This window comes from Anomaloglossus baeobatrachus, chromosome 4 (assembly GCF_048569485.1).
Source record: "Anomaloglossus baeobatrachus isolate aAnoBae1 chromosome 4, aAnoBae1.hap1, whole genome shotgun sequence".
Lineage (NCBI taxonomy): Eukaryota > Metazoa > Chordata > Amphibia > Anura > Aromobatidae > Anomaloglossus > Anomaloglossus baeobatrachus.
The window spans coordinates 614,468,163-614,493,706 of NC_134356.1; the positions used below are offsets into that span (position 1 = coordinate 614,468,163).

Genomic DNA, 25,544 nt, shown 5'->3' on the forward strand with positions numbered 1-25,544 from the left:
GGCGAAACGGAGGAAACGTTGATGCTCGGGCGCGATCGGTACATGGAGATAAGCATCCTTGATGTCGATCGATGCTAGGAAGTCTCCTTGTGACATCGAGGCGATGACCGAGCGGAGAGATTCCATCCGGAACCGTCTGGTTCTCACATGTCTGTTGAGTAGCTTGAGGTCCAGAACGGGACGGAATGACCCGTCCTTTTTTGGCACCACGAACAAGTTGGAGTAAAAACCGCGACCACGTTCCTGAAGGGGAACGGGGATCACAACTCCTTCCATCTTTAGAGCGGCCACTGCCTGAAAAAGTGCGTCGGCCTGAGCGGTGGGCGGAGAGGTTCTGAAGAAACGAGCCGCAGGACGAGAGCTGAACTCTATCCTGTAACCATGAGACAGAATGTCTCTCACCCATCGGTCTTGAACATGTGGCCACCAGGCGTCGCCAAAGCGGGAGAGCCTGCCACCGACCGAGGATGCGGCCAGGGGAGGCCGAGAGTCATGAGGAAGCCGTCTTGGAGGCAGTGTCTCCTGCGGCCTTTTGTGGGCGAGACTTGGATCGCCACGCATAGGAGTTCCTCTTGCCTTTCTCCGGCCTGTTGGACGAAGAGGATTGGGACTTGGCGGAGGGACGAAAGGACCGAAATCTCAGTTGAATTTTCCTCTGTTGAGGTCTCTTAGGTTTGGCCTGGGGTAAGGAGGAATCCTTTCCTTTGGATTCCTTAATAATCTCATCCAATCGTTCGCCAAACAAACGGTCGCCAGAAAACGGCAAACCGGTTAAGAACCTCTTGGAAGCAGAGTCTGCCTTCCATTCGCGCAGCCACATGGCCCTGCGGACTGCCACAGAGTTAGCGGATGCTACAGCCGTACGGCCAGCCGAGTCCAGGACGGCGTTCATGGCGTAGGACGAAAAGGCTGACGCCTGAGAGGTCAAAGACGCAACTTGCGGAGCAGAATTACGTGTGACAGCATTAATCTCAGTCAGACAAGCCGAGATAGCTTGGAGTGCCCACACGGCTGCAAAGGCCGGGGCAAAAGACGCGCCCGTGGCCTCATAGATGGACTTCACCAGGAGCTCTGTCTGTCAGTGGCATCCTTTAGGGATGAGCCATCTGCAACCGACACCACGGATCTAGCCGCCAATCTGGAGCCTGGAGGATCCACCTTGGGACAGTGAGCTCAACCCTTAACGACTTCAGATGGGAAGGGGTAACGCGTGTCAGTGAGGAGTTTGGCAAAGCGCTTGTCCGGGACCGCTCTGGGCTTCTGGACAGCATCCCTGAAGTTAGAGTGATCAAAAAACGTATTGCGTGTACGTTTGGGGAACCGAAACTGGTGTTTTGTTTCTCCTGCTGAGACGCCGACTCCTCTACAGGAGGGGGCGGGGGAGAGAGATCCAACACCTGGTTGATGGACGAGATAAGATCATTTACTAAGGCGTCCCCCTCAGGTGTATCAAGGTTAAGGGCGACGTCAGGGTCAGAGCCCTGAGCTGCGATGTCCGCCTCGTCCTCCAGAGAGTCCTCAAGCTGAGATCCCGAGCAGCGAGAGGAAGTCGGGGAAGAGTCCCAGCGAGCTCGCTTAGCCGGTCTAGGACTGCGGTCCGGGCAGGAGTCCTCCGCCTGAGACCAAGGGGCCAACCTGGGAGCGCGCTGCGACGCGGACCGAGAGGGGCCTGGAGGCGACGAGCTAACAGGGGCCGGGGCCTGTGAAAGGTCCGGTCTGGACTGCAAAGCCTCTAGCAGCTTAGAAGACCAGCTTAGAGATTTGTCCATAGACTGTGCAATGGATTGAGAAAGTGAGTCAGAGAGTTTCTCAGCAAAAGAGGCGAACTCTGTCCCTGCAGCCTGGTCAGGGGGAGCAGGGGGGTCTACATGAGCCGAGGGGCCCACCAGTGTCCGAGGCTCCGGCTGAGCAAGCGAAACAGGGGTCGAGCAGTGCTCACAGTGAGGGTAGGTGGAACCCGCAGGTAACATAGCCCCACAAGAGGTACAGGCCGCAAAAAAACCCTGTGCCTTAGCAGCTTTGCTCCTTGTGGACGACATGCTGTTGTCTCCTAGGAGAGAGATCACTGAGGGAATATGGGCAAGGGGTTCACAGCCCGACCGAACAGATATATATTTATATATATATATATATATATATATATATATATATATATATATATATATATATATATATATATATATATATATATATATATATATATATATATATATATATATATACACGTATCTATTCCGGCACCCTAGGGGGACCAGCACCGGGTGACCGGTGTGGCTTACTGACCGCTAACTAGCGGAGTGTGTCCTTCAGATTCCCTGCCTTGGATCCCCCGGAGCTGCAGAGCTGTTCACTGAGAATCCTCCACCGGCAGAATGCCAAAAAATGGCTGCCGGAGCTCTCAGGGGAGGAGTGGAGCCGTGGGCGGCGCCAGTAAAGTGCGGGAATCTGGGGTCCCCACAGTGATCAGTGAGGGGGGAGGAAAACATGCAGGATGCTCCAGCCCTCACATCCGACGTCAGGCCGGTAATCCCGCCCTTACCCCTGACAGGCAGGCCCGGGGGCGGGATTTTTGCGACTAGGCCGCGATGAAGCCGGGGACTAAATTTGAGACCGCGCCCGACTAGCAGGCACGGTCGGCGCGGAAGTCCACCGGCCTCCTCAATTCAGCAGCTGCCACGGTTTCCGGGAAGAAGGTACGCTCCTGCACAGTCCCCTATGGGGACACAGAGTACCTTTGAGTTGCAGGGCCCGGTCCCTGAGGTTGAAGAGGCTCCGGTCCGGCAGGTTCCCACAGGGGCTGTGGATGGAGCACGGTCCCAGTAAATGGATGACCGCTCAGGATCCCACTTCTCCCAGAGCCGCATAAGGGATGGTGAAGGAGACGGCATGTGGCTCCAGCCTCTGTACCCGCAATGGGTACTTCAACCTTAACAACACCGCCGACGTAGTGGGGTGAGAAGGGAACATGCCGGGAGCCCCGTGGGGGCCCTCTTTTCTTCCAACCGACATAACTAAGTATGAGAATGCATGAGTGGATGTGTGCCTCCTTCCACACAAAGCATAAAACTGAGGAGCCCGTGATCCACGGGAGGGTGTATAGGCAGAGGGGAGGGGTTACACTTTTTAAAGTGTAATACTTTGTGTGGCCTCCGGAGGCAGAAGCTATACACCCAATTGTCTGGGTCTCCCAATGGAGCGACAAAGATAAACCCCTGTGCCTTAACAGCTTTGCTCCTTGTGGACGACATGCTGTTGTCTCCTAGGAGAATGATCACTGAGGGTATATGGGCAAAAACAGGGTATACAGCCCGACCGAACAGAAATATATATATAAATACGTATCTATTCCGGCACCCTAGGGGGGACCAGCACCGGGTGGCCGGTGTGGCTTACCGACCGCTAACAAGCGGAGTGTGTGCCTCCAGATTCCCAGCCTTAGGTCCCCCGGAGCTGCAGAGCTGTTCCTGAGAATCCTCCACCGGCAGAATGCCCAAAAAATGGCTGCCGGAGATCTCAGGGGAGGAGTGGAGCCGTGGGCGGCGCCAGGAAAGTGCGGGAATCTGGGGTCCCCACAGTGATCAGTGAGGGGGGAGGAAATATGCAGGATGCTCCAGCCCTCACATCCGACGTCAGGTCGGCAGTCCCGCCCTTACCCCTTACAGGCAGACCCGGGGGTGGGATTTTTGCGACTAGGCCGCGATGAAGCCGGGGATTAAATTTGAGACCGCGCCCGACAAGCAAGCACGGTCGGCGCAGAAGTCCGCCGGTCTTCTCAATTCAGCAGCTGCCGCAGCGTCCGGGAAGAAGGTGCGCTCCTGCACAGTCCCCAATGGGGACACAGAGTACCTTAGAGTTGCAGGGCCCGGTCCCTGAGGTTGAATAGACTCCGGTCCGGCAGATTCCCACAGGGGCTGCGGAGGGAGCACGGTCCCAGCGAATGGATGACCGTTCAGGATCCCACTTCTCCCAGAGCCGCTAAGGGATGGTGAAGGAGACGGCATGAGGCTCAGGCCTTTGTACCCGCAATGGGTACCTCAACCTTAACAACACCGCCGACATAGTGGGGTGAGAAGGGAACATGCCGGGGGCCCCGTGGGGGCCCTCTTTTCTTCCAACCGACATAACTAATATGAGAATGCATGAGTGGATGTGTGCCTCCTTCCACACAAAGCATAAAACTGAGGAGCCCGTGATCCACGGGAGGGTGTATAGGCAGAGGGGAGGGGTTACACTTTTTAAAGTGTAGTGCTTTGTGTGGCCTCCGGAGGCAGAAGCTATACACCCCAATTGTCTGGGTCTCCCAATGGAGCGACAAAGAAAAGGAGCGTCTCAACTGCATAGAGATGCATGCAACCAACCCGCTCCTGTGTGGAGAGTGTTGGTTGCATGCATCTCTATGCAGTTGAGACACTTCTGTTTGGAGACTGTGAGTCCGTGCCGGGTGATGCAACGCGAGGCACTCGCAAGTGTGACACTGGCCTAATGCTGATATCAGATTGACAGTGGCATTTACCATGTAATCAGCTACGAGTAGTTCTCTGCTCGACCTGCGGCTGTTAAAGACACATGATGGCTGATTAAATCAGCTGTCGTGTGTGGGCTCAGCATGAAAGCTCACATCAAAGGTAGGGACACGGCATATGACGCACATGTACGTCATATGTCATGAAGGGATTAAAGTGTCCACTTCAAAAATTTTCCCCAAAGTCTGTATAGTACAAAAATACGAAACTCACCAGGTATTCACCCCCCACCCACCATCCCGTACTGGCTTTCACCACTACTGTAGTCCATGTTCTGTGTCTAGAGGGGTGATGTCACATCAACAGGGTGCGTCACCGCTCTAGTCAGCCGGTCACTGAGCTCACTGATGTAACCGATCTAGTGACACCACCGTGATTGCAACAGCGGCAAGAAGCTGGTACTGGACCCTAGGGGTTGTTGGCGAGTACCAGATGAGTTTATATTGTGTACTTTTCACACTTTGGGAACTACTTTATTGAAAGTGGACATCCCCTTTAATATATTGGGTCTGATGCCTACACAACATGGTTCAGTGGCCACAAAGTTGCTTGTCTGAGTGAGAGGCATGTAGCTATACACCCCTCCGCTCTCGCCCTCCGATTCTGCATTCTCATAATGTCCAGACACAAGAGGGACATAAACAATCATTTTTCAAAAGTGATGGTGAAGTGAGTGTAAGGCCGGCTTTGCACACTACGACATCACAGGTGCGATGTCGGTGGGGTCACATTGAAAGCGACGCACATCCGGCATCGCATGCGACATCGTAGTGTGTAAAGCCTAGATGATACGATTAATGAGCGCAAAATCGTCGTAATCGTATCATCGGTGCAGCGTCGGCGTAATCCATAATTACGCTGACGCGACGGTCCGATGTTGTTCCTCGCTTCTGCGGCAGCACACATCGCTGTGTGTGAAGTCGCAGGAGCGAGGAACATCTCCTACCGGCGTCACCGCGGCTTCCGTAGGATATGCGGAAGGAAGGAGGTGGGCAGGATGTTTACATCCTGCTCATCTCCGCCCCTCTTGGCTGCCTGCCGTGTGACGTCGCTGTGACGCCGCACGACCCGCCCCCTTAGGAAGGAGGCGGGTCGCCGGCCAGAGCGACGGTCGCAGGGCAGGTGAGTGCATGTGAAGTTGGCGTAGCGATAATTTTCGCTACGCCAGCTATCACACGATATCGTACCTGCGACGGGGGCGGGTACTATCACGTGCGACATCGCAGCATCGACTTGCGATGTCAAAACGTGCAAAGCCCGCCTAAATCTGACAAGAGACCCACATCAAGGGCCCGCGAGCTACATGTGGTCGAATACAGAGGTCTACTCTAGATAATGTTTACCTTAGGAGTGTGGGCATGAAATAAGAACAGAAATAAGTGATTGTGTACCACACACACCTTTACACTGTAAGCCTTGGACAACTCCATAGGAGTCCTTTGGCGAAGACTTCAAGGTCCATGTAGAATTCGGAGTTCCACATCCGGATTCCTTGCACACAACTTGTGCGAGAGGTGACTGCGGGCTCCACAGAGGGTCACATACCTGCATACAAACACAGAATAATACAATTATTATTTATGAAGCACCAACATATTTCACAGCACTGAAGAAGGAGACACCATCAGACATCACAGAGAGGCACATTATTCCATGACTCACACAAGAAGAGTGAGGTCTGGCTGACAAGAGCTTACAACCTGCGGAGACTCGGGGGGTGACAGAAGAGGCAAGAAACATAATCAATTCGTAGACAGTAATCAGACGCAAGTAGGAAATCTAGACATGGATCCTAATGACCCCCCTCCTTATCTGCAATTCTTGGGCAGCACATAACAGATGGTAGAGCAATCAATACCAGCGTATGCCCAACACTGGATGATGCTGACAGCCTGCTGTAGCCACGGACACTTATATTAGTCTCCAAAGATGTGCTCCACGGTGGCCGATCAATGCTTTACTATTTCGGGAAAGCACAATTACCGGGTGTGTGCCTGGGCTACAAAGCGTGCACATGGCGAACATCAGCACCGAAGCCTTGTAGCTGAGGCCGTCACCTACACGTCGACTGCTTCTTATCCTTACTACACTTTGCTTTCATTTTGACAACTTCTGATTGTCTTCTGCTTACTCACTGACTATCCACTCAGACAACCATGATCCATTGGTACAGGGCCGGTGTTACCACCCGGGCAAGTGCCGGGGCCCTGGACTGTCTGGGGGGCCCACTCGCTGGAATCAGCGGTGGTGATCAGTTCTGCGGTCCCCGGGCCAAGTTCTGGGGAACAAAATTCTTAGGCCGACAACCACACTTTACTGGCTGAAGGGTCTGTGCATGTTCCCAACGTTCACTGCTCGACGCTGGGAACATGTGTATAGAAATTCAACTGTGCACTGCTGTCCCACAGATGAAGAGAGAGTGGAGCCACAGAGCGAAGCCAGGCAGCGGGCCCAGAGCTGTATGTGCACTCCCGCTTCCCCTTCTAGCCGTATGGCTTCCCCTCAGTCTTGTATGTGTTCCCTACCCCCCGAGCTGTATGAGCCAACCACCAGAGCAGTATGAGCCCCCCAGTGCAATACGGGCCCCCCAGAGTATTATGAACCACCCCCAAGAGAAGTATGGGCACTACAGAGCTGTATGGGCTGCTTAGAGCAGTAATTGCCACCCACTAGAGTAGTAAGGGCCCCCTGCCAGAGCAGTATTGCCCCCCAGAGCTGTACGAGCCCTCACCCCAGTAATATGTATGTACCCCAGTAACGTCTATGCCCCCCCCGCGATGTATATACTATAGCCCCAGCCCCTTCTGTGTATATACAGTAGCTTCCAGCCCCTCCTGTTATGTATATACTGAAGCCTCCAGCCCCTTCTGTGATGTATATACTGTAGACCCCAGGCCCTCTTGTGATGTATATACTGTAGCCCCCAGGCCCTCCTGTGATGTATATACTGTAGCCCCCAGGCCCTCCTGTGATGTATATGCAGTAGCCCCCAGCCCCTCCTGTGCTGTATATACTGTAGCCCCCAGGCCCTCCTGTGATGTATGTACTGTAGCCCCCAAGCCCTCCTGTGTATATACTGTAGCCCCCAGGCCCTCCTGTGATGTATATGCAGTAGCCCCCAGCCCCTCCTGTGCTGTGTATACTGTAGCCCCCAGGCCCTCCTGTGATGTATGTACTGTAGCCCCCAAGCCCTCTTGTGATGTATATACTGTAGCCCTCAGGCCCTCCTGTGATGTATATACTGTAGCCCCAGGCCCTCCTGTGATGTATATACTGTAGCCCCCAGGCCCTCCTGTGATGTATATACTGTAGCCCCCAGGCCCTCCTGTGATGTATATACTGTAGCCCCCAGGCCCTACTGTGATGTATATACTGTAGCCCCCAGGACCTCCTGTGATGTATATACTGTAGCCCCCAGGCCCTCCTGTGATGCATATGCAGTAGCCCCCCCTGTGATGTATATACTGTAGCCCCCAGGCCCTCCTGTGATGTTTACATTGTAGCCCCCAGCCTCTCCTGTGATGTATACAGCAGTCTCACTGTGCGCGGCAATGTCTGTTAAAGTGCTGTACACCATGTAGCTTGCCCTCCACAGCCACATGCCTGGGAGGAGCTGGACGGAAACAAGGGGGGAAGATAAGTGAGGCTGCTGCTTTCCCCATTTTAAAAATATATCTAATGTGTTTGTGTGCCCATGTATGATGTGTATCTATGTATGTCACTGTATATGACTGTGTGTGTTTCAAATATGTATATGTATGTATTCCTGTATGTCTACGTATCTTTGTGAGCATGGGGCCCACTGAGACTTTTTCACCCGGGACCCACAAAACAGGTGGAGTCCTCCACCTCTGACCAAACATCACCTGAGTGACGTCACCGCTGATCGCATGGCTCACTTCAGTCGCGGCCTAAACCTCTCAGCAGGCAGTCTTGTTCTATGGCGCTCACTGTGAGCATCAGCTGTAGCAGCGCTGGAAGCATTGTGGGACCTCGTGTGGATTATGTTAGACCTGGAGAGTTGTTTGGGGGTTAATAAAGTGGTGAAAGAGGGTGGCTTTTTGTCTTTTATTTCAAATGAAGGATTTTTTGATGTTTTTATTTATTTACTTTCACTTACAGATTAGTGATGGGGTGTCTCATAGACGCCTGCCATCACTAATCTAGGACTTAGTGGGCTGCTATTAACTCCTTAGTACTCCGATCGCCACCGCACCAGGGCAATCGGGATGAGCCGGATTCCGGTCCCCTTAGACTTGATATGGTGACAAGTATCTGGCCATACACCGGGGATCAATCCTCCGCTAACCCCGAGTCAGCGAGGGCTTGATCTGCCACTTCTCCGAAACACAGGGACAAAACGCAAAAAGAATTGACATGCTGCTTCTTTTTTCTGCAACCAAAACGGCAAGGAAAAAAAGAAGCAACGTGCGCACAGCTTTTCAGAATTCTCATAGACTTTGCTGGGGACGGCAATGCATGCAGTTTTGGGCAACAAACTGCACCCAAAAACGGGTCAAAAAACGCAGCGGGTCTAACATTGAAAGACACCAGCCTAGACGAGCCGAGTGTTCCTGTTTACAGGGGAAACAAACAAAAAAAAAAGAAAATGTAAGCAATTATTTATCACGGACCATGGGGGACAACTAAATATAGCAATCGCAGATCCCAATATAGCAGCTCATTTAGCGGCTGTAATCTGATAAGATCTGGAGGAAATGGAGAATGAGGAAACTGTCAAACGTGAGAAACAGGATGGAAAATAAAGGCTATTTACATGTAAACTGAGTATATGTGTGTGCATGCATGTCCGAGGAGTCAGTAATATCATGCCCATTAGTAACGAGGTTAATGCCCCAATTATATAAGGTGAACGTCACACCAACTCTAATGTAATGGGCACAAAAGGCGACACCAGTCCATGGATTTGGGGAAGTTACAGGCGGCCGGTGGAGAAGTGGCGAAGTTTAGATGTAGGATAAAGCATTTGGGCTGACAAATGTAAGAAATACATAGTACATTCAGTGTCAGGGATAATGCTGGTCAGCAAAACTTGAGTTTTCAGGCTAATGCCAGGCAGCTGCTGAAAAGGCAAAAAAAAAAATGGGATGTATAAAAATAATGTTTGGATTTTCTGTTCATTTATCTAAAAATCAAAATTATTAGAAGCTTTTATTATCTCACAGCGGATGTTTAACCTTAAATAACTTTCATTATCCTGTTTATGTAGGATCCAAAATATGGGATATGCCCTAAATCTGCCTCTGATTAAATCCTTTATTAGGGGGAATTTCTTAATTAGAGATCACAGCAGTGTAAACAAGCAAAGGATCTGCGGGTAACGCTGGTGGTGAGACGTGAAGCTGCCCATAGACATATCACAGACTCCTCTGATGGAGACCCGTCATGTTTGTATACGGAGTATATACCGGGGATATAAGGATTCCTTCTGCTTATCTGTTCTGTCTGAGAATATCCAGGATGCATGTACGAGCAAGAAAGAAGGTGGCCTCCAGTCGTTAAAGCAACTTTGCCTTGGTTTCTAAAGCTGGCCATGTACCTGAGATACTCAGGGTGATCCAGTGAGTATGAGTTCAATGTGGAGAGGAATGGACCCCGCAATATATCCCCCATACTCTGGAACGCTCTACCTCAGCATATCAGACTCTCCCCTACTGTGGAAAGCTTCAAGAGGAACCTGAAGACCCACCTCTTCCGACAAGCCTACAACCTACAATAACCCTCAGTCCAGTAGACCACTGCACAACCAGCTCTGTCCTCACCTATTGTACCATCACCCATTCCCTGTAGACTGTGAGCCCTCGCGGGCAGGGTCCGCTCTCCTCCTGTAGACTGTGAGCCCTCGCGGGCAGGGTCCGCTCTCCTCCTGTAGACTGTGAGCCCTCGCGGGCAGGGTCCGCTCTCCTCCTGTAGACTGTGAGCCCTCAGGGGAAGGGTCCTCTCTCCTCCTGTAGACTGTGAGCCCTCAGGGGAAGGGTCCTCTCTCCTCCTGTAGACTGTGAGCCCTCGTGGGTAGGGTCCTCTCTCCTCCTGTAGACTGTGATCCCTCAGGGGAAGGGTCCTCTCTCCTCCTGTAGACTGTGAGCCCTCAGGGGCAGGGTCCTCTCTCCTCCTGTAGACTGTGATCCCTCAGGGGAAGGGTCCTCTCTCCTCCTGTAGACTGTGAGCCCTCAGGGGCAGGGTCCTCTCTCCTCCTGTAGACTGTGAGCCCTCAGGGGCAGGGTCCTCTCTCCTCCTGTAGACTGTGAGCCCTCAGGGGCAGGGTCCTCTCTCCTCCTGTAGATTGTGAGCCCTCAGGGGCAGGGTCCGCTCTCCTCCTGTAGACTGTGAGCCCTCAGGGGCAGGGTCCGCTCTCCTCCTGTACCAGTCTGTTTTGTACTGTTAATGATTGTTGTACGTATACCCTCTTTCACTTGTAAAGCCCCATGGAATAAATGGCGCTATAATAATGAATAATAATAATATATCCCTGGTGGGCGCTCGATCTGCTAGGAGAACAAGAGGATCACGCTATGGAAATCAAACAACCTGACCCTTCTTTCCAAAGTCTGCCTACAGACAAAAACCCTGTACACATGACAAGCATGGCTGTTCCCACAAAATCAGTGGCTTCAGCCAATGTGTATGGGCACTTTAGGCAAGATGTTACAAAGGGAGGAACCCAGCAGACTTAAAGGGAATTTATCACCAGGTTTTTGCTACCTAATCTCAGAGCAGCATAATGTAGAGACAGAGATCCTGATTCCAGTGGTGTTTCACTTACTGAGCAGCTTAGTGCAGTTTTGATAAAATCACTGTTTAATCAGCAGGAGATTATCATTAGAGGACTACTTGGCATTTTGCCAGGTAGTCCAGCATATTCATGAGCTCTGTATAACTGCTATGTAAGTGACACATCGCTGGAATCAGGGTCTCTGTATCTACATTATGCTGCTCTCAGATGGGGGAGCAAAAACCTGCTGACAGATTCCCTTTAACCCCTTAGCGACCAGGCTTAAAGAGAACCAGTCATTACGACTTACCATGCTAAAGTAAAGATATGGTTAAGATAATGGCGTGGTGATACTGATGTAATAGATTCCTGTAGTTAAGAAATCTGCAGCCTGGTTTTTGTTTAATTCATGATAGAAGTTTTGGTACAATTTCCTTTTCATGCATTGGGGCGGATCTGTGAGTAGGGGCAGCATTCCATTGACGTGGCTGTATGAGTCTTTGCTAAGCAGGACGAATTGTGTAATCTCTAAGGGGGGCTTTACATGTAGCGACATCGCTACCGATATATCGTTGGGGTCACGTCGTTAGTGACGCACATCCGGCGCCGGTAGCGACATCGCAACGTGTAAATCTTAGGTGCGACAATGAACGAGCACAGAAGCGTACAATATCGCTGATCTGTGTAACGTCGTTCATTTCCATAATGTCGGTTCCACCGCAGGTACGATGTTGTTTGTCGTTCCTGCAGCTCCACATATCGCTGTGTGTAAACCCGCAGGAGCGACAAACATCTCCTTACCTCCGTCCACCGGCAATGCGGAAGGGAGAAGGTGGGCGGGATGTTATGTCCCGCTCATCTCCGCCCCTCCGCTTCTATTGGCCGGCCGATTAGTGACGTCGCGGTGACGTTGCTGTGGCGCTAAACGCATTGCCCCCTTGAAGGAGGGTTTGTTCGGCGGTCACAGCGACGTCGCCGACCAGGTATGTGAGTGTGACGCTGCCGTAGCGATAATGTTCACTACGGCAGCAATCACCACATATCGCATGTGCGACGGGGGCGGGTGCTATCGCGCTGGACATCGCTAGCAATTGATAGCGATGTCACAATGTGTAAAGCCCGCCTAAGGCCCCCTTCAAACATGCGTACAAAAAAAAGATGTGTGCCGTACGTGTGACACATACCAAAAAAAACACATGACCATGAAATTAATGTTTTTTATGTGTTAAAGATTTACAAAGATAGAAATCTCTACAAGCTGTCTGTCTACTTAGGCAAATAAATAATTAAATGAAAAAAAACATTGTAGGTTCCCATCTATTTTTGTTAACAAAGTTAAAGCAGACAGCTGGGGGCTGATATTATCAGGCTGGGAAGGTCCATGGTTTTTGGGCCCTTCCCAGCCTAATAATACCAGCCTGCAGTCACCCCATAAGTGGCGCATCACATTATATGCACCAATTCTTGCGCTTTGCCTCGGCTCTTCCCAATTGCCCCGGTGAGGTGGCAATCAGGGTAATGGTATTTGGGGTTGATGTATCCTGTGAATTGTTCAAAAATACAGCTGGCATCATGCCTACGGGGTTTGTAATATAGAAGTATGAGACACCCAGTTTAGTATGTTATGAACAATTCAATGAAGTGAGTTCACCTTGGTGACTTCTGGCCTTCATCACGTCCATGCTGAAAGACAGCAGGCTATCAATCATTTAGTCTATGGATCTCTGCATAGAGGTCACTGGCATATAATGAATACCTTCTATACTGTATTACCCTCTGTTTACTTCGTTGTACAAATTCTATGGCTTTGATGACATTTGTGCCATATGTTAGCAAATCTAATAAAAATCAGTGCAAACCAAAACTAAGTGGAGACTTAAATACATGGGACTACATGGCATGAAGCAATAGTAATGGTATCAGGTTACCAGGTTGCCGGTCTCATTGATGAAGATCAGGACGATTCCTTGACACGTTCCTTCGTTCTCCACCAATGATTCATTCTGCAGAGCCGCTAATGAGCTGCGAAGTCCGGAGGCTCCACCTAGTGCTAGGAGGTGCAGACAATGATATGTAATGAGGGCTTCACGTATTGAAGGATTTCTAAACTTTGAAACTAATTCAATATTGCAACAATACACTATAAACCCCTTCCCCCCAAGAAAAAAAAAGCATGTTTGCAACTTTTCTTTTGTGTCTACAGCTTCTATGCAAAATTCGTGTGCAGCCATTACCTTCACTTAGGGGTAGACATATCAATGGTACAAGTGAGACCCAAGATGTAAAGGGAGGGCAACATCCAACCACAAGGTAGTAAGGAGCTTCTGTCATAGACAGCGCTATTGGACTGCAGAGGGCCATATTCTCTTCTTGTACAGGGGTCTTTTCTGTCTATGTCTGCCATGGCTCCTACTGAGCAGCTGTTATCAGTTCTGATTGTGTCTAGATGTACAGAGCCAGTACTGTACAGCTCTGTATACTCTGTCCTGGATGTACTTGGGTACCGCATCTAATGGTCATGTCACACACAACGACAGCGACGACGACGACGCTGCTAAGTCACCATTTTCTGTGACGCAGCAGCAACCTTGCTAGCGATGTCGCTGTGTGTGACATCCAGCAACGACCTGGCCCCTTCTGTGAGGTCGCCGATTGTTGCTGAATATCCTGGACCATTTTTTAGCTGTTGCTCTCCCGCTGTGAAGCACAGATCGCTGTGTGTGACAGCGAGAGAGCAACGAACTAAATGTGCAGGGAGCCGGCTTCTGCAGACGCTGGTAACAAAGGTAAATATCGGGTAACCAAGCAAAGGCTTGGTTACCCGATATTTACCTTGGTTACCAGCGTCCGCAGCTTCTTGAAGCCGGCTGCCTGCTCCCTACACACGTAGCCAAGGTACACATCGGGTAACTATAAGCAAAGCGGTTTGCTTATTAACCCGATGTGTACTCTGGCTACGAGTGCAGGGAGCCAGCGCTAAGCGCTGGTAACCAAGGTAAATATCGAAGCACTTTGCTTGGTTACCCGATATTTACCTTAGTTACCAAGCGCAGCATCGCTTCCACGCATCGCCGCTGGCTGGGGGCTGGTCACTGGTCGCTGGTGAGATCTGCCTGTTTGACAGCTCACCAGCGACCATGTAACGACGCAGCAGCGATCCTGATAAGGTCAGATCGTCGTCGTGATCGCTGCTACGTCGCTACGTGTGACCTTAACATAAGCTCCAATTAAACTGAATATAGACTGAGTTGTCAGGTGGAAATGTTAAAAGCCCACTGATCTTATGTTGCTGGATAGGAACCTATCATCTAATTTTTGCTGCAGAATGATCAAAGCCTATTTTCATGATTAGGCCAGGTATATTTTTCTCTGTAATGCTCCGGCGTTTCAGAGAAAATATAGTTAGAAGATCTCTCCGGCTCTTCCAATGCTGCAAGAAGTGACTGACAGGTCTCTGCCTATGTACAAACGAGGGTCAGTCACCTCTAGCAGCTCTGGGAAGAGACAATCGGGGCAGAGATAGACTGGTCTGGTCTCCATCTATGGCTCCCGGTAGGAGCTTCTAACTATATTTTTTCTGAATTGTTCCGGGGTTGTAGAGAAAGGTATACATGGCTGCAATCGATTAGAGCGTCTAATTCATGCTGCTATTGGTTTGGGCAGTAGGAATTAGATCATAGGTTAATAATGTCATGGGCTTTTTCACATAATAATGAGATTGAAACCCATAAGGGCTTTCAAATAAATACCGCCATACAATGATTGTGATGGAAAGCACACAGCTTGGAAATGTCCCCACATCCATTGTATAAATCAGGCTTGCATTTACTTCAGCAGGGTTTTCCTTCCTCTGTTACAAAACAATAGTTCCCACCATGCCTTCTCCGCCAGCAGGATAGGAACTGCAGCTTTGCCAAACGTAGGGGAACGCCGTACTAGAGGATCCACGGCAGAAATCCGAGGCCGGCGATTACATTATCGGTGCCTCAGAAATGCGCTTAGGTCCATGTGAGGATTCTCCGCAGCAGGAAATATAAACAGTCTCCTACTTAAAGGGAACCTGTCACCAGTATTTCCAGTATTGACCCAAAAGTCTCACCTCCTGCAGCTCCTGGGCTGATCTCTATGAAAGTGCACCTTGCTCCTGACTCCCCTTGCAGACCCCAGAAATAACTTTATAAAATTCTGACCACCATGTATATAAATGACATGTTCTGGTCGGATGGGAATGCTCAATTTTGGTTATTCCTGGTTCACGCACGCGCACTTCACTCTGCACCATTGTGGGCAGAGCCAAAGACATAGGTGCACTTGCGCAAGCCCATGAGCTCTCTGTGCAGACACGAGATTGTGAGCGAGCTGACGGGCTCACACAAGTGCACCTATGTTTTTCGCGCCTGCGTGAGCCGGGAATGACTGCGCAGGCACGAGATTCAGCCCAGCTATGTGGATGATGACGGAGGCGTCAGACGCATCAATCATCAAAGGAGGACGGTAACAGCGGCAGGAGGAGGGGGGGGTGACAGGAGCCGAAAAAGAGCACGCCCACCCAACCAGAACAGGTAATTTGCATATGTGGCGGTCAGATTTTATAAAGATATTTCTAGGGTCTGCAAGGAGAATCAGGAACAATGGGCACCTTCATAGAATACAGCCCAGGAGCTACAGAAGGTGAGACATTTGGGTTAATACTGAAAAAACTGGTGACAGGTTCCCTTTAAAGGGGCTGTTCAGTACTTGGACAACGCTTCCTCAAACTGAGTGTTTGCTCCTCTTAAAATAAAAACACTTATACTCACCTCCTGTTAGGAGGTGACTAGTGATGAGCGAACACTACCATGCTCTGTACTTGTATCGGGCAGTTGGATGCTCGGATCGGCATGACTCGAGCACCCGAGTATAATGGAAGTCAATAGGAAACTCAAGCATTTTTCTGGAAAATCATCAAAAATGCTCATTTCGAGTATGGAGCATGGTAGTGCTCGCTCATCACTAGAGGTGAGTATAAGAGTTTAATAGAATCAGACAACAAGAGGAAGTCAGAGCTGCGATTGCTGATCATTTCCTATTGATAGGGATTGCTTGAACTGTAAAGTTCAGGGTTTGTACCAGACACCGTGTGTCAAGGGCTCAGACCCAAATACCTACTTGTGTCCGAGTTTGGTGCTGTTCGTATGCTAACAAAGTTTGTTGAAAGGCTGCAGCGGGGCAGACCAGGAGCGAGAGAATTAGGCTGCTTTCACACATCAGTTTTTGCCATCAGGCACAATCCGGCAGAAATATGAAAAAACGCATCCGGCGTCTGTTGACACTGGATGCGTTTTTTCCCCCCATAGACTTCTATTAGCGCCGGATTGTCTTGTGTTCCATCCGGCTTTCGCCGGATCCGTCAAAATTTGCTGATCCATTTTTTCGCCGGATCCGTCGCATCACTTTTTTGGCCGGATCATGCCTCATGGCAAAAAAATGATGTGTGAAACATACTGCAATCATTTTTTCAGCATCAGGTCCCCATGTCTTATATGGGGTCCATGGTCAAGTCCAGATTATGGCTGAACCTGAACTTCTACGGGTCCACTCATCCCTACCTATTAATATTTGATACATCCAAAGACGGGGAGAGTGAAACCAGCGCCAATTGGGGGCAGGGCTCATATGACGTAACAACACCTCAAGATCGCGAGTGGAGACACCACTAGAATAGCGCCGAAGTATAAGTGGTTTTATTTCAATGAGGGCTATCACTTGTCTTGCGAAAAGGTTGTCTAGGTAGTTCAAAACCCCTTAAGGCTATATGCGAACGCTGCAGTTTTTTCTGCCTACAAACTGCAACCAAAACTGCACTTTGTCACAGAGAGCCTGGAAATGTAAAAAAACAAAAAAACGCTTGTAATGTAGGTGCGTGTGTGTTAATGCGTTTTTTAAAGGAGAAACAAAATATGATAGGATAGGATAACTGATAGACAGCTAGAATAGATGGATAGACAGAAAGAACATATAGAATAGATATTAGGGAAGAATAGATAGAATACCTGAAAACTCATCTGTTCAGAAATGCCTATAATCTACAATGACCTCACTGCTTCACCACCACCACAGCTGCCGCCCCACCACCGTGCTGAGCTGCCGCCCGACCACCGTGCTGAGCTGCCGCCCCACCACCGTGCGGAGCTGCCGCCCGACCACCGTGCGGAGCTGCCGCCCCACCACCGTGCGGAGCTGCCGCCCCACCACCGTGCGGAGCTGCCGCCCCACCACCGTGCGGAGCTGCCGCCCCACCACCGTGCTAAGCTGCCGCCCCACCACCGTGCTAAGCTGCCGCCCCACCACCGTGCTGAGCTGCCGCCCCACCACCGTGCTGAGCTGCCGCCCCACCACCGTGCTGAGCTGCCGCCCCACCACCGTGCTGAGCTGCCGCCCCACCACCGTGCTGAGCTGCCGCCCCACCACCGTGCTGAGCTGCCGCCCCACCACCGTGCTGAGCTGCCGCCCGACCACCGTGCTGAGCTGCCGCCCGACCACCTTGCTGAGCTGCCGCCCCACCACCGTGCTGAGCTGCCGCCCAATCTACACCCCACCTACTGTCACCACAACAAAATCCTATAGAATGTAAACCCGCAAGGGCAGGGTCCTCTCCCCTCTGTACCAGTCTGTCTATTGTAACTTGTATATGTATTCTGTATGTAACCCCCTTCTCATGTACAGCACCATGGAATTAATGGTGCTCTATAAATAAATAATAATAATAATAAATAATAATAATAGAACAGAAAGAAAGAAATAACAGAAGAGCTCAATAGAGGGATAGCTAGCTTGGACAGCTGTTTTGTTTTGTTTTTTAAAAAATGCGGTGGGGTACCCCCCATTTTTCATATCCAGCACAGGAACAGCAGCAGCGGCAGGCTGCAACCCTCAGCTGTCTGCTGTACCTTGGCTGGTTATGAAAAATAGAGGGGATCCCACGCTTTTTTATTTAGTTATTTGGCCCTTTCCAGCCTAACAATAAATAGCGGCCCACAGCCGACCAAGAAGTGGCATCCATACGACCCACCACTTCCCGATTTCCCTGGTGCGGTGGCAATCAGGGTAATAAGTAGTTAATAGCAGCCCATAGCTGCCACTAAGTCCTAGATTAGTGATGGCAGTCGTCTATGAGTCCCTGCCTTCATCACTAATCTGTAAGTGAAAGTAAATAAACACAAGCACCCTAAAAATCCTTTATTTGTAATAAAATACAAAAAGCACCCTCTTTCACTACTTAATTAACCCTGCAAACACCCTGCAGGTCCGACGCAATCCACACAAGGTCCCACGGCAATTCAGCTCTGCTACATCCCTGTCCTGTCACAGCGAGCACCATAGAACATGACTGCCAGCTGTGAGTGCAGATAGAGCCCCGCTATCAGAATGAACACGGGTGAACCCTTGATGTCCCATTTGCGGGACTCGCAATACAGAGTGTGTCGTGGCAGTGATGTCATGGGTTTACTGCTGTGAGGTTCAGGCCGTGACTGAAGTGAGCAGCGCGATCAGCGGTGCAGTCACTCAGGTGAGTCCACCATCTGCGGCTCACTTCAGTCGCATCCTAATTTGCAGTCACAGGTGCAGGACTCCAGCTGTGACCGGAAATCACCTAAGTCACATCACTGCTGATAGCGCGACTTATTTCAGTTGCTGCGTGGAGCTCACAGCGGGCAGTCTTGTTCTATGGCGCTCGCTCTGAGCTTCAGCTGTAGCAGAGCTGGATTCGTTGTGGGACCTCGTGTGGATTACGTCAGACCTGGAGGGGTGTTTGGGGTGTTAATAAAGTGGTGAAAGAGAATGACTTTTTTGTCTTATTTCAAATAAAGGATTTTTGGGTGTTTGCGTTTATTTACTTTCACTTATAGATTCGTAATGGAGGTGTCTCATAGACGCCTGCCATGACTAATCTAGGACTTAGTGGCAGCTATGGGCTGCCATTAACTAGTTATTACCCCGATTGCCACCGCACTAGTTAATCGGGCAGAGCCGGTAAAATCCCAGGACTGTCGAATCTAATGGATGCGGCAATTCCAGGCGGCTGCTGGCTGATATTTTTAGGTTGGGGGGACTCCCAATAACGTGGGTCTCCCCAGCTTGAAAATACCAGCCCTCAGCTGTAAGGCTTTATCTTGGCTGGTATCAAAATTGGGGTGACCGCACACTGTTTTTTTTGTAATTATTTAATTTATTGTACTGTACGATGTAGACACGCCCACCGGCGGCTGTGATTGGTTGCAGTCAGACAGCTGTCACTCAGCATGGGGGCGCATCTGACTGCAACCAATCACAGATGGGGAGGAGTGAATGTATGAGCCTAATGAGCGGGTGCATTGAATATGTAATGAAGCTAATGAGCGGGTCAGGAAGAATGAGAGGTTGCAGGAGCAGTGTGACAGCCGTGTGCGCCGGTGATCGGTGAGTATGAAGGGAGAGAGAGACAGAAAGAGACACACTGACACCCCAAAATCACTCCAGCATTGATTTTGTCATTCTGGAACTGAGTTCGTTAGCTGCGCTTTTGTTGACAAACCCGCGGGTAAGACGCATGCAAAACACAAACAATTTGTAACCGTGCGTTTTGTCATGTGCTTTTCATCCCCTCATTGATTTCAATGGGTGACAAATGTTGACAAAAACGCAAGTGAATGAACGTGCATGAACGTGAATGAATCCTTTTTGTCACAAATTTTGTCAAAAAAAAACTTCTGACAAATAAACTGCAACGTGCACACAGCAAATCTGACTTCTCATAGACTTTGCTGGGAAGTCAAATGTCAGAAATTTCTGACAACAAAACTGCACCAAAAAAATGCGACAAAAAATGCAGCGTGCGCATGTAGCCTAAGGCTATGTGCGCACGTTGCGTAAATTCATGCAGTTACGCTGCGCTTTGTAGCGCAGCGTAACTGCATGCGTCCTGCGTCCCCTGCACAGTCTATGGAGATTGTGCAGGGGCCGTGCGCACGTGGGGTTTTAGAGCGCAGCGCTTCGGCTAGTGCCGAAGCGCTGCGCAAAAAGAAGTGACATGTCACTTCTTCCGTGCGCTTTGCCGGCAGCTCCTGCTCTGTCTATGGCAGGAGCTGCAGGCAGAGCGCACGTTCTCGCCGGCACCAGGCGCTTCAGAACGGAGCTTTTCAGCTGCTGTTTGTGGCTGCTGTTTGTTCGCTGCACCAGATGTATAGCGAGAGGCTTCAGAGAGGAGATCGAAGTGTGCCAGCACTGACACCGTGACCGCATCATTGAGCTCCTCCAGTTGTCAGTGCGCACGACCAGGAGGAGGGATGTGAGTTTAGCCCGAGAAAAAGGAACGTCTGTCAATCAAGATCAGGGACAGTGATATCCGAATCAGAGGGCATAACAATGCGCCGGACCACCGCCAATGCCACGGGGGCATCAAAACACTCTCATGTTCATATAAAAGTAAAATTTTACAACACAACTAAAAGCATGCGAGTAGCTGAATTTTGGGGGTGACAAACTTAGAATGGGGTAACGAGTCATATGACAGCAACTTGCAAATAATTTGTGACCAAGAAGCTTTTATTTGCCGTTTGCGCCGTGTGGTTATTTTAGAGCTTTGATTTAGTTGCAAAAAAATAAAAATAAAAATCGCCGCCACGTTGTGCACAATAGACAGTCGCAATCTGCAGTGACATTTATGATAACGGAGTCGTGAGCGACAGAAAATCGAAGATATTAGGTCACGATGCGGCACCACTGGAAATTTTAGATGCAATGTCACAATCTGACACCACAAATCCACCATCCCGATGCCATCGTGTATCCCCTGCCCAAATGTAAAGCGCAGAGATGTTTGGGTTGCGCCCCCAGAGATGTGGTGTCGCACGTCCCCAGGTTATCCATGTTTTCAGTATCTAGTGCATTAGTTTCTCTGCAGGCCAGGAAGTGACTGTTCCCAAGAGCTTACACTCTGAGGAGGAGGAGGAGGGAGGGCTATGGACGCTGCCTGAGAAGGAGATGAGTAGGGAGTGAGGGACAGAAAGTAGAGAAAGGAGGAAAACATGGAGAGGAGCCATAAACAAAGCAACACAAACTCACCCAGACTGCAGACCCACAGGCACCAGGAAAGGGGCAGTGCCAGCTCCATGCCCAGGGAGAGCAGAGCTGGGGAGGAGGGCAGGACTGCTGGCTGCAGAGGGAGGAAGGAGAGGAGCAGACGCTGGAGAGGAGGGGCCCAGGAATGCAGGAGTGGCTGCTCCTACCTGTCCGTGCACTCACATTCTGCAGCTTGTTCTGCTACGTTCCAGTCATGTGACTTCTGGAACTTGTAGTTCTACAGTTTTTGGAAACACAGCGCACCTCTCACAGCGTAACCAATCAGATATCAGCTCTAATTCTCCAAGTACAGGTTTAGAAATGAAAGACATTTTCTGATTGGTTGCTATAGGCAATTTGCTCTGTGTTTTTGCAGTAATCTAATTTCTAAACCTTCCTTCTTTATTGCAACCAATCAGAGCTCAGCTTGCATTTCTTTTACTGATCTAGAGTGAAGGAAGCAGAGCTGTGATTGGTTGCTAGGGACAACAAACCAATTTTGATAAATGAGGCCTTGCACTGTGTTTGCAGCCTTCATTGTAGTACATAATTTCTATTTTTGTAAAGTTGTATAAGTAGTAAAAACTGCAGGTTAAGAGGGACCAAAACCAATTATGCTAAAGTAATAAAGGCAGCTGCCATCTTTGCACCAGAATAGTGCTTGCTGCAATTTTTTCCACAAGAACCATCAGTTTGGGTTTAAAAACTACTGGTGGGCACTTGTGTACCGCCCCGCAGTCTCGGCTGCGACCGCCGAGCCGCTCGGGTCCGTGCTCATGTGACGCCCTGGGCAAGCCAGGGGTCACAGGTCATCACACCACCACACCCTACACCCCAGTTAGGAACACCAAAGCTAACCCAAAATCCTTGTTGCCTTCCTCCAGGGGCTGATGTTCACACCAGGGGGTGGGCCAGGCGGTTGGCTCCGCCCACTGAGGAGTTCACAGCTCTGGAGGCGGGAAGAACCAGGCAGTCCAGCTAGGGACAGAAAGGAGTAAACATGAGTTGAGTTAAGGAAGTGAAAGTAGAAGGAAGTGAAGTGGTAGAGGAGCAAAGGAGAAAACTGGAGAAAAGGAGTAAAAGTGAAAGAGTAGAAAAGCCTGAAGTTAGTCCAGCTGTGTGCAGGACAGAGTCAGCAAGGTCAGCAACGGCGGTGATTGTCCGGAGGGGTGACCGTTTGGAAGTTCCTGGAAGGACCGCGGACGGGTAGTGGCCCGGCGGTCTGGAGCAGTATACGAAGGACAGTCAGCACCAGGGCAGGGGCCTCTCGGACCCCGGCAAGGCTAGGAGTCGCCATAATTTGCCAAATCCGTCAGTGAAGGGGACGTCGATCCCCCAACAACCAAGTCCCGATTGAAGGCAACAGCCCAACCATTACAGTAGAGACACCGCCACCGCCAGGGCACCAGTTTCTAAGGGCCAGCGCCTGCGGGCAAAGAGTAGAGCTCCTCCGGTCCAGCTTGAAGCCGGGGAGCGGGTTACCGGTGGGAACCCATCGAGACCATCAACAACATCAGGTGCAGGAAAAGGGACATCACCGTCACCTACTGGGGAAAGCAAGTGCAGCCGTCCGTGGGAACCGTCTTTCCAGCCGTGTGTTTTACCGAGAACTGTGTCAACGTCTCAGGCTGAGTGAGTACCACAGTGCCGCAAGGCACAGCGCTGCCCCCGCGTCCCTGCGCCCACCAAGTCCTGCATCTCCCACCTCATCACTGGGCCCCGGGATCACCAACCCCTACCCACGGAGGGGCAACACAACAACTTGCTGCTTCACACCATCACTCCCGGGATCCCTACACCGAGCAGCGGTGGTGCTAACAAATCACCACAACCGTGGGTGGCGTCACGGACAATAGACTATATCCCAAAACCCAATCCCCTTTCACTCACAGGCGAGGAGCGCCGCTCGAGAACCCCCGGGATCCGGCCCACCGCTCGAGCCACCACTGAGCAGCAGCAGCCGGCCCCGAGCAGAGGGGGGGAGCGCAGTGCTGACACCCTCCTCCCCGCCCGCGACAACTTGGCGTCACGAACAGGATCTTACCGCTCTGCCGTCTGGTGGAGGTGCGCCTTGTTACCGCCGGAGGTATCCGGCCGAAAAATTTCAGAAGTCGCCATCTTTGGCGCGAAAAGTTCCCGCTCGAGCGTCTTCTCGAGTAGTGGAGGCGCGAAGGCCAAAACTCCGCCCCAAGAGAGGAGGGGCCGGAGAGAGCTAAGGGGGACGCGATGGTGGCTGGCTGCATGTGAACGCAGCTATAAAAGCAGGGACGCCAGGACTCTGCAGACATCTTGTTCCTGGGAAAAGCCGCCAGCAACATGTGGATGCCGTCCCGCGACACCGTAGCCCCCGCACCTGGAACCGCGGCGTGGGTGGAGATCCGGACCGCGCAGCTCTACCAACGGCTGCAGGTCAAGATGCAGCTCCTCATGGAGGAGTGGGAGGCCGACATGGCGGACGTTATAGCAGCCGTGCGGAGACGCGAGGAGGAGGCGGGGGAAGGGAGGGTGAGTGACCCACGCCCCGATGCCCTGGAAGGGCCGGTCATCGCGGCTGCGGGACCCGGTCCAAGCCCTCTCCCCCGTTGCCTCCCTTGCCACCCGTCTCGGAGGTTGTGACCCCGCCACTAGGCCTGCTACCACCGCAACCGGTAGCAATACCCAGCGTCCCCGCCCAGGCGGGCCGACCTGTAGCCGGAGCCCGTAGTCGACTGGAGGTGTTGCCCTGGAAGGTCCCAAAAACTGAACCGGAGGCATCCCATGAAAAGTCCCCCGAGCCGGAGCTGATGACCCACTCCGAGCCGAAGGCCCAGCAGCGGAAAGCCCCTATGCCCATCCCCCACACCTCGGCTGAGGTAGCGTCGGGTTGTTGCTGTAAGGCAGCGCCCAAGGCCAAGACACCGCGGGACACGCCGCCCAGATTCCTGACAGTGGGCAACATCCAGAATGTCCCGCGGGGCCCGACCCGTGCGCCGGAGCTCGCAGCAGCGCCATATTGGGATAGGGAGCCGGTACCGTTGGGCCTGGAGATCGGTGAACGGGAGAGAAAGAAGGCCGAGCTGGTGGCCAGAGCCATTAGAGAAAAAGAAAACCTCCGACAAGCAACATTCCGTGTCCGGGGACCACTGTACGAGGGGCAGGTGAGGCGGTTTGATGTCCGCCGGGGCTACGGGTTTATCTATGAACCGGGCCTGGAGGCCGAAGTGTTTGTAGCCCGGCGGGATGTGAATGCCCACCTGCCTGAAGAACATCCCGGCCGTAACCTAATGCCGGGCGATATTGTACAGTACACCCGGCACTGTGGAGAGAGGGGGTGGTTTGCCCTGGATGTAAAACTGCAGGGCAGCCAGGAGAGCAGAGTGAGTCCCGCACCCCCTCCCTCGGAAGAAGCTGAAAGTCCGGAGTAGGGCAGCGGATGCCCGCTGCAGCAGCCCCCGTTGGGGCCACCACTGAGTTTCTGTTTAAGTTATGTTTGAAAGTTTTGAAAATGATGAAAATAATTACCGAAGTTTAACCAGATTGTCTACCAGTGATTGAACCGGCCGGAGCCGGCACCGTTGTCCCCATGGGGACCGTTTAAGTTGTTTTGCATGAGGAACTGCTCATGGACAAGCCCGAGAACTTGCAGGGCAACCACAAACGTTAGTGGCTTGTAAATAAGTTGTTTGCCGTTACCGTTTCCGCAGTTACCGCCTCCGGAGAGGCAGGTTGGAGGGAGGGCCCTCAGCAGAGCAGGCTGGGGCCCAGCCACCAAAGGAACCGGTGGCTACCCTCTGGAGGGGAAGGACAGATCCCGCTCGGGTAACGTGTGCTGGACTTGGGGACAAGGGGTGCTGCCTGGGTTTTAGGGGCAGCATCAGGGCCAAGTTGCTTGGGTGGGAGAGAGCGGAAACTGTAACCGTGAACCGTTTGGCAACGTTTAAGTAAAAGTGCCTCCCGTTATGAGAAGAATTAATAAAAATGTAAATATGTTACCGTTTATAATGTTATAAATTTTTCAGAAAAATAAAACCGGTGTTGGACGGGCAGCCCGCGGACGGTCTGCATTTTGCTAAGGGGGAATGTGACGCCCTGGGCAAGCCAGGGGTCACAGGTCATCACACCACCACACCCTACACCCCAGTTAGGAACACCAAAGCTAACCCAAAATCCTTGTTGCCTTCCTCCAGGGGCTGATGTTCACACCAGGGGGTGGGCCAGGCGGTTGGCTC

The 25,544-nt window shown here is 51.4% G+C and overlaps 1 protein-coding gene across 1 annotated transcript in view; it reads right to left on the reverse strand.

Moving 5' to 3' along the window:
* Positions 1–21,425, reverse strand: part of LOC142301899 (CD5 antigen-like) — a 52,640-nt gene extending 31,215 nt beyond the window's left edge. Inside the window, exons 1-3 of the mRNA XM_075342940.1 lie at positions 21,340–21,425; positions 13,185–13,306; positions 5,924–6,068 (exon numbers count right to left, since the gene is read on the reverse strand). Of these exons, the coding sequence (XP_075199055.1) occupies positions 5,924–6,068; positions 13,185–13,306; positions 21,340–21,388 (316 nt within the window). The 5' untranslated portion in view covers positions 21,389–21,425. The remainder of the gene's footprint in view (positions 1–5,923; positions 6,069–13,184; positions 13,307–21,339) is intronic.
* Between the last annotated feature and the right edge of the window lie 4,119 nt (positions 21,426–25,544).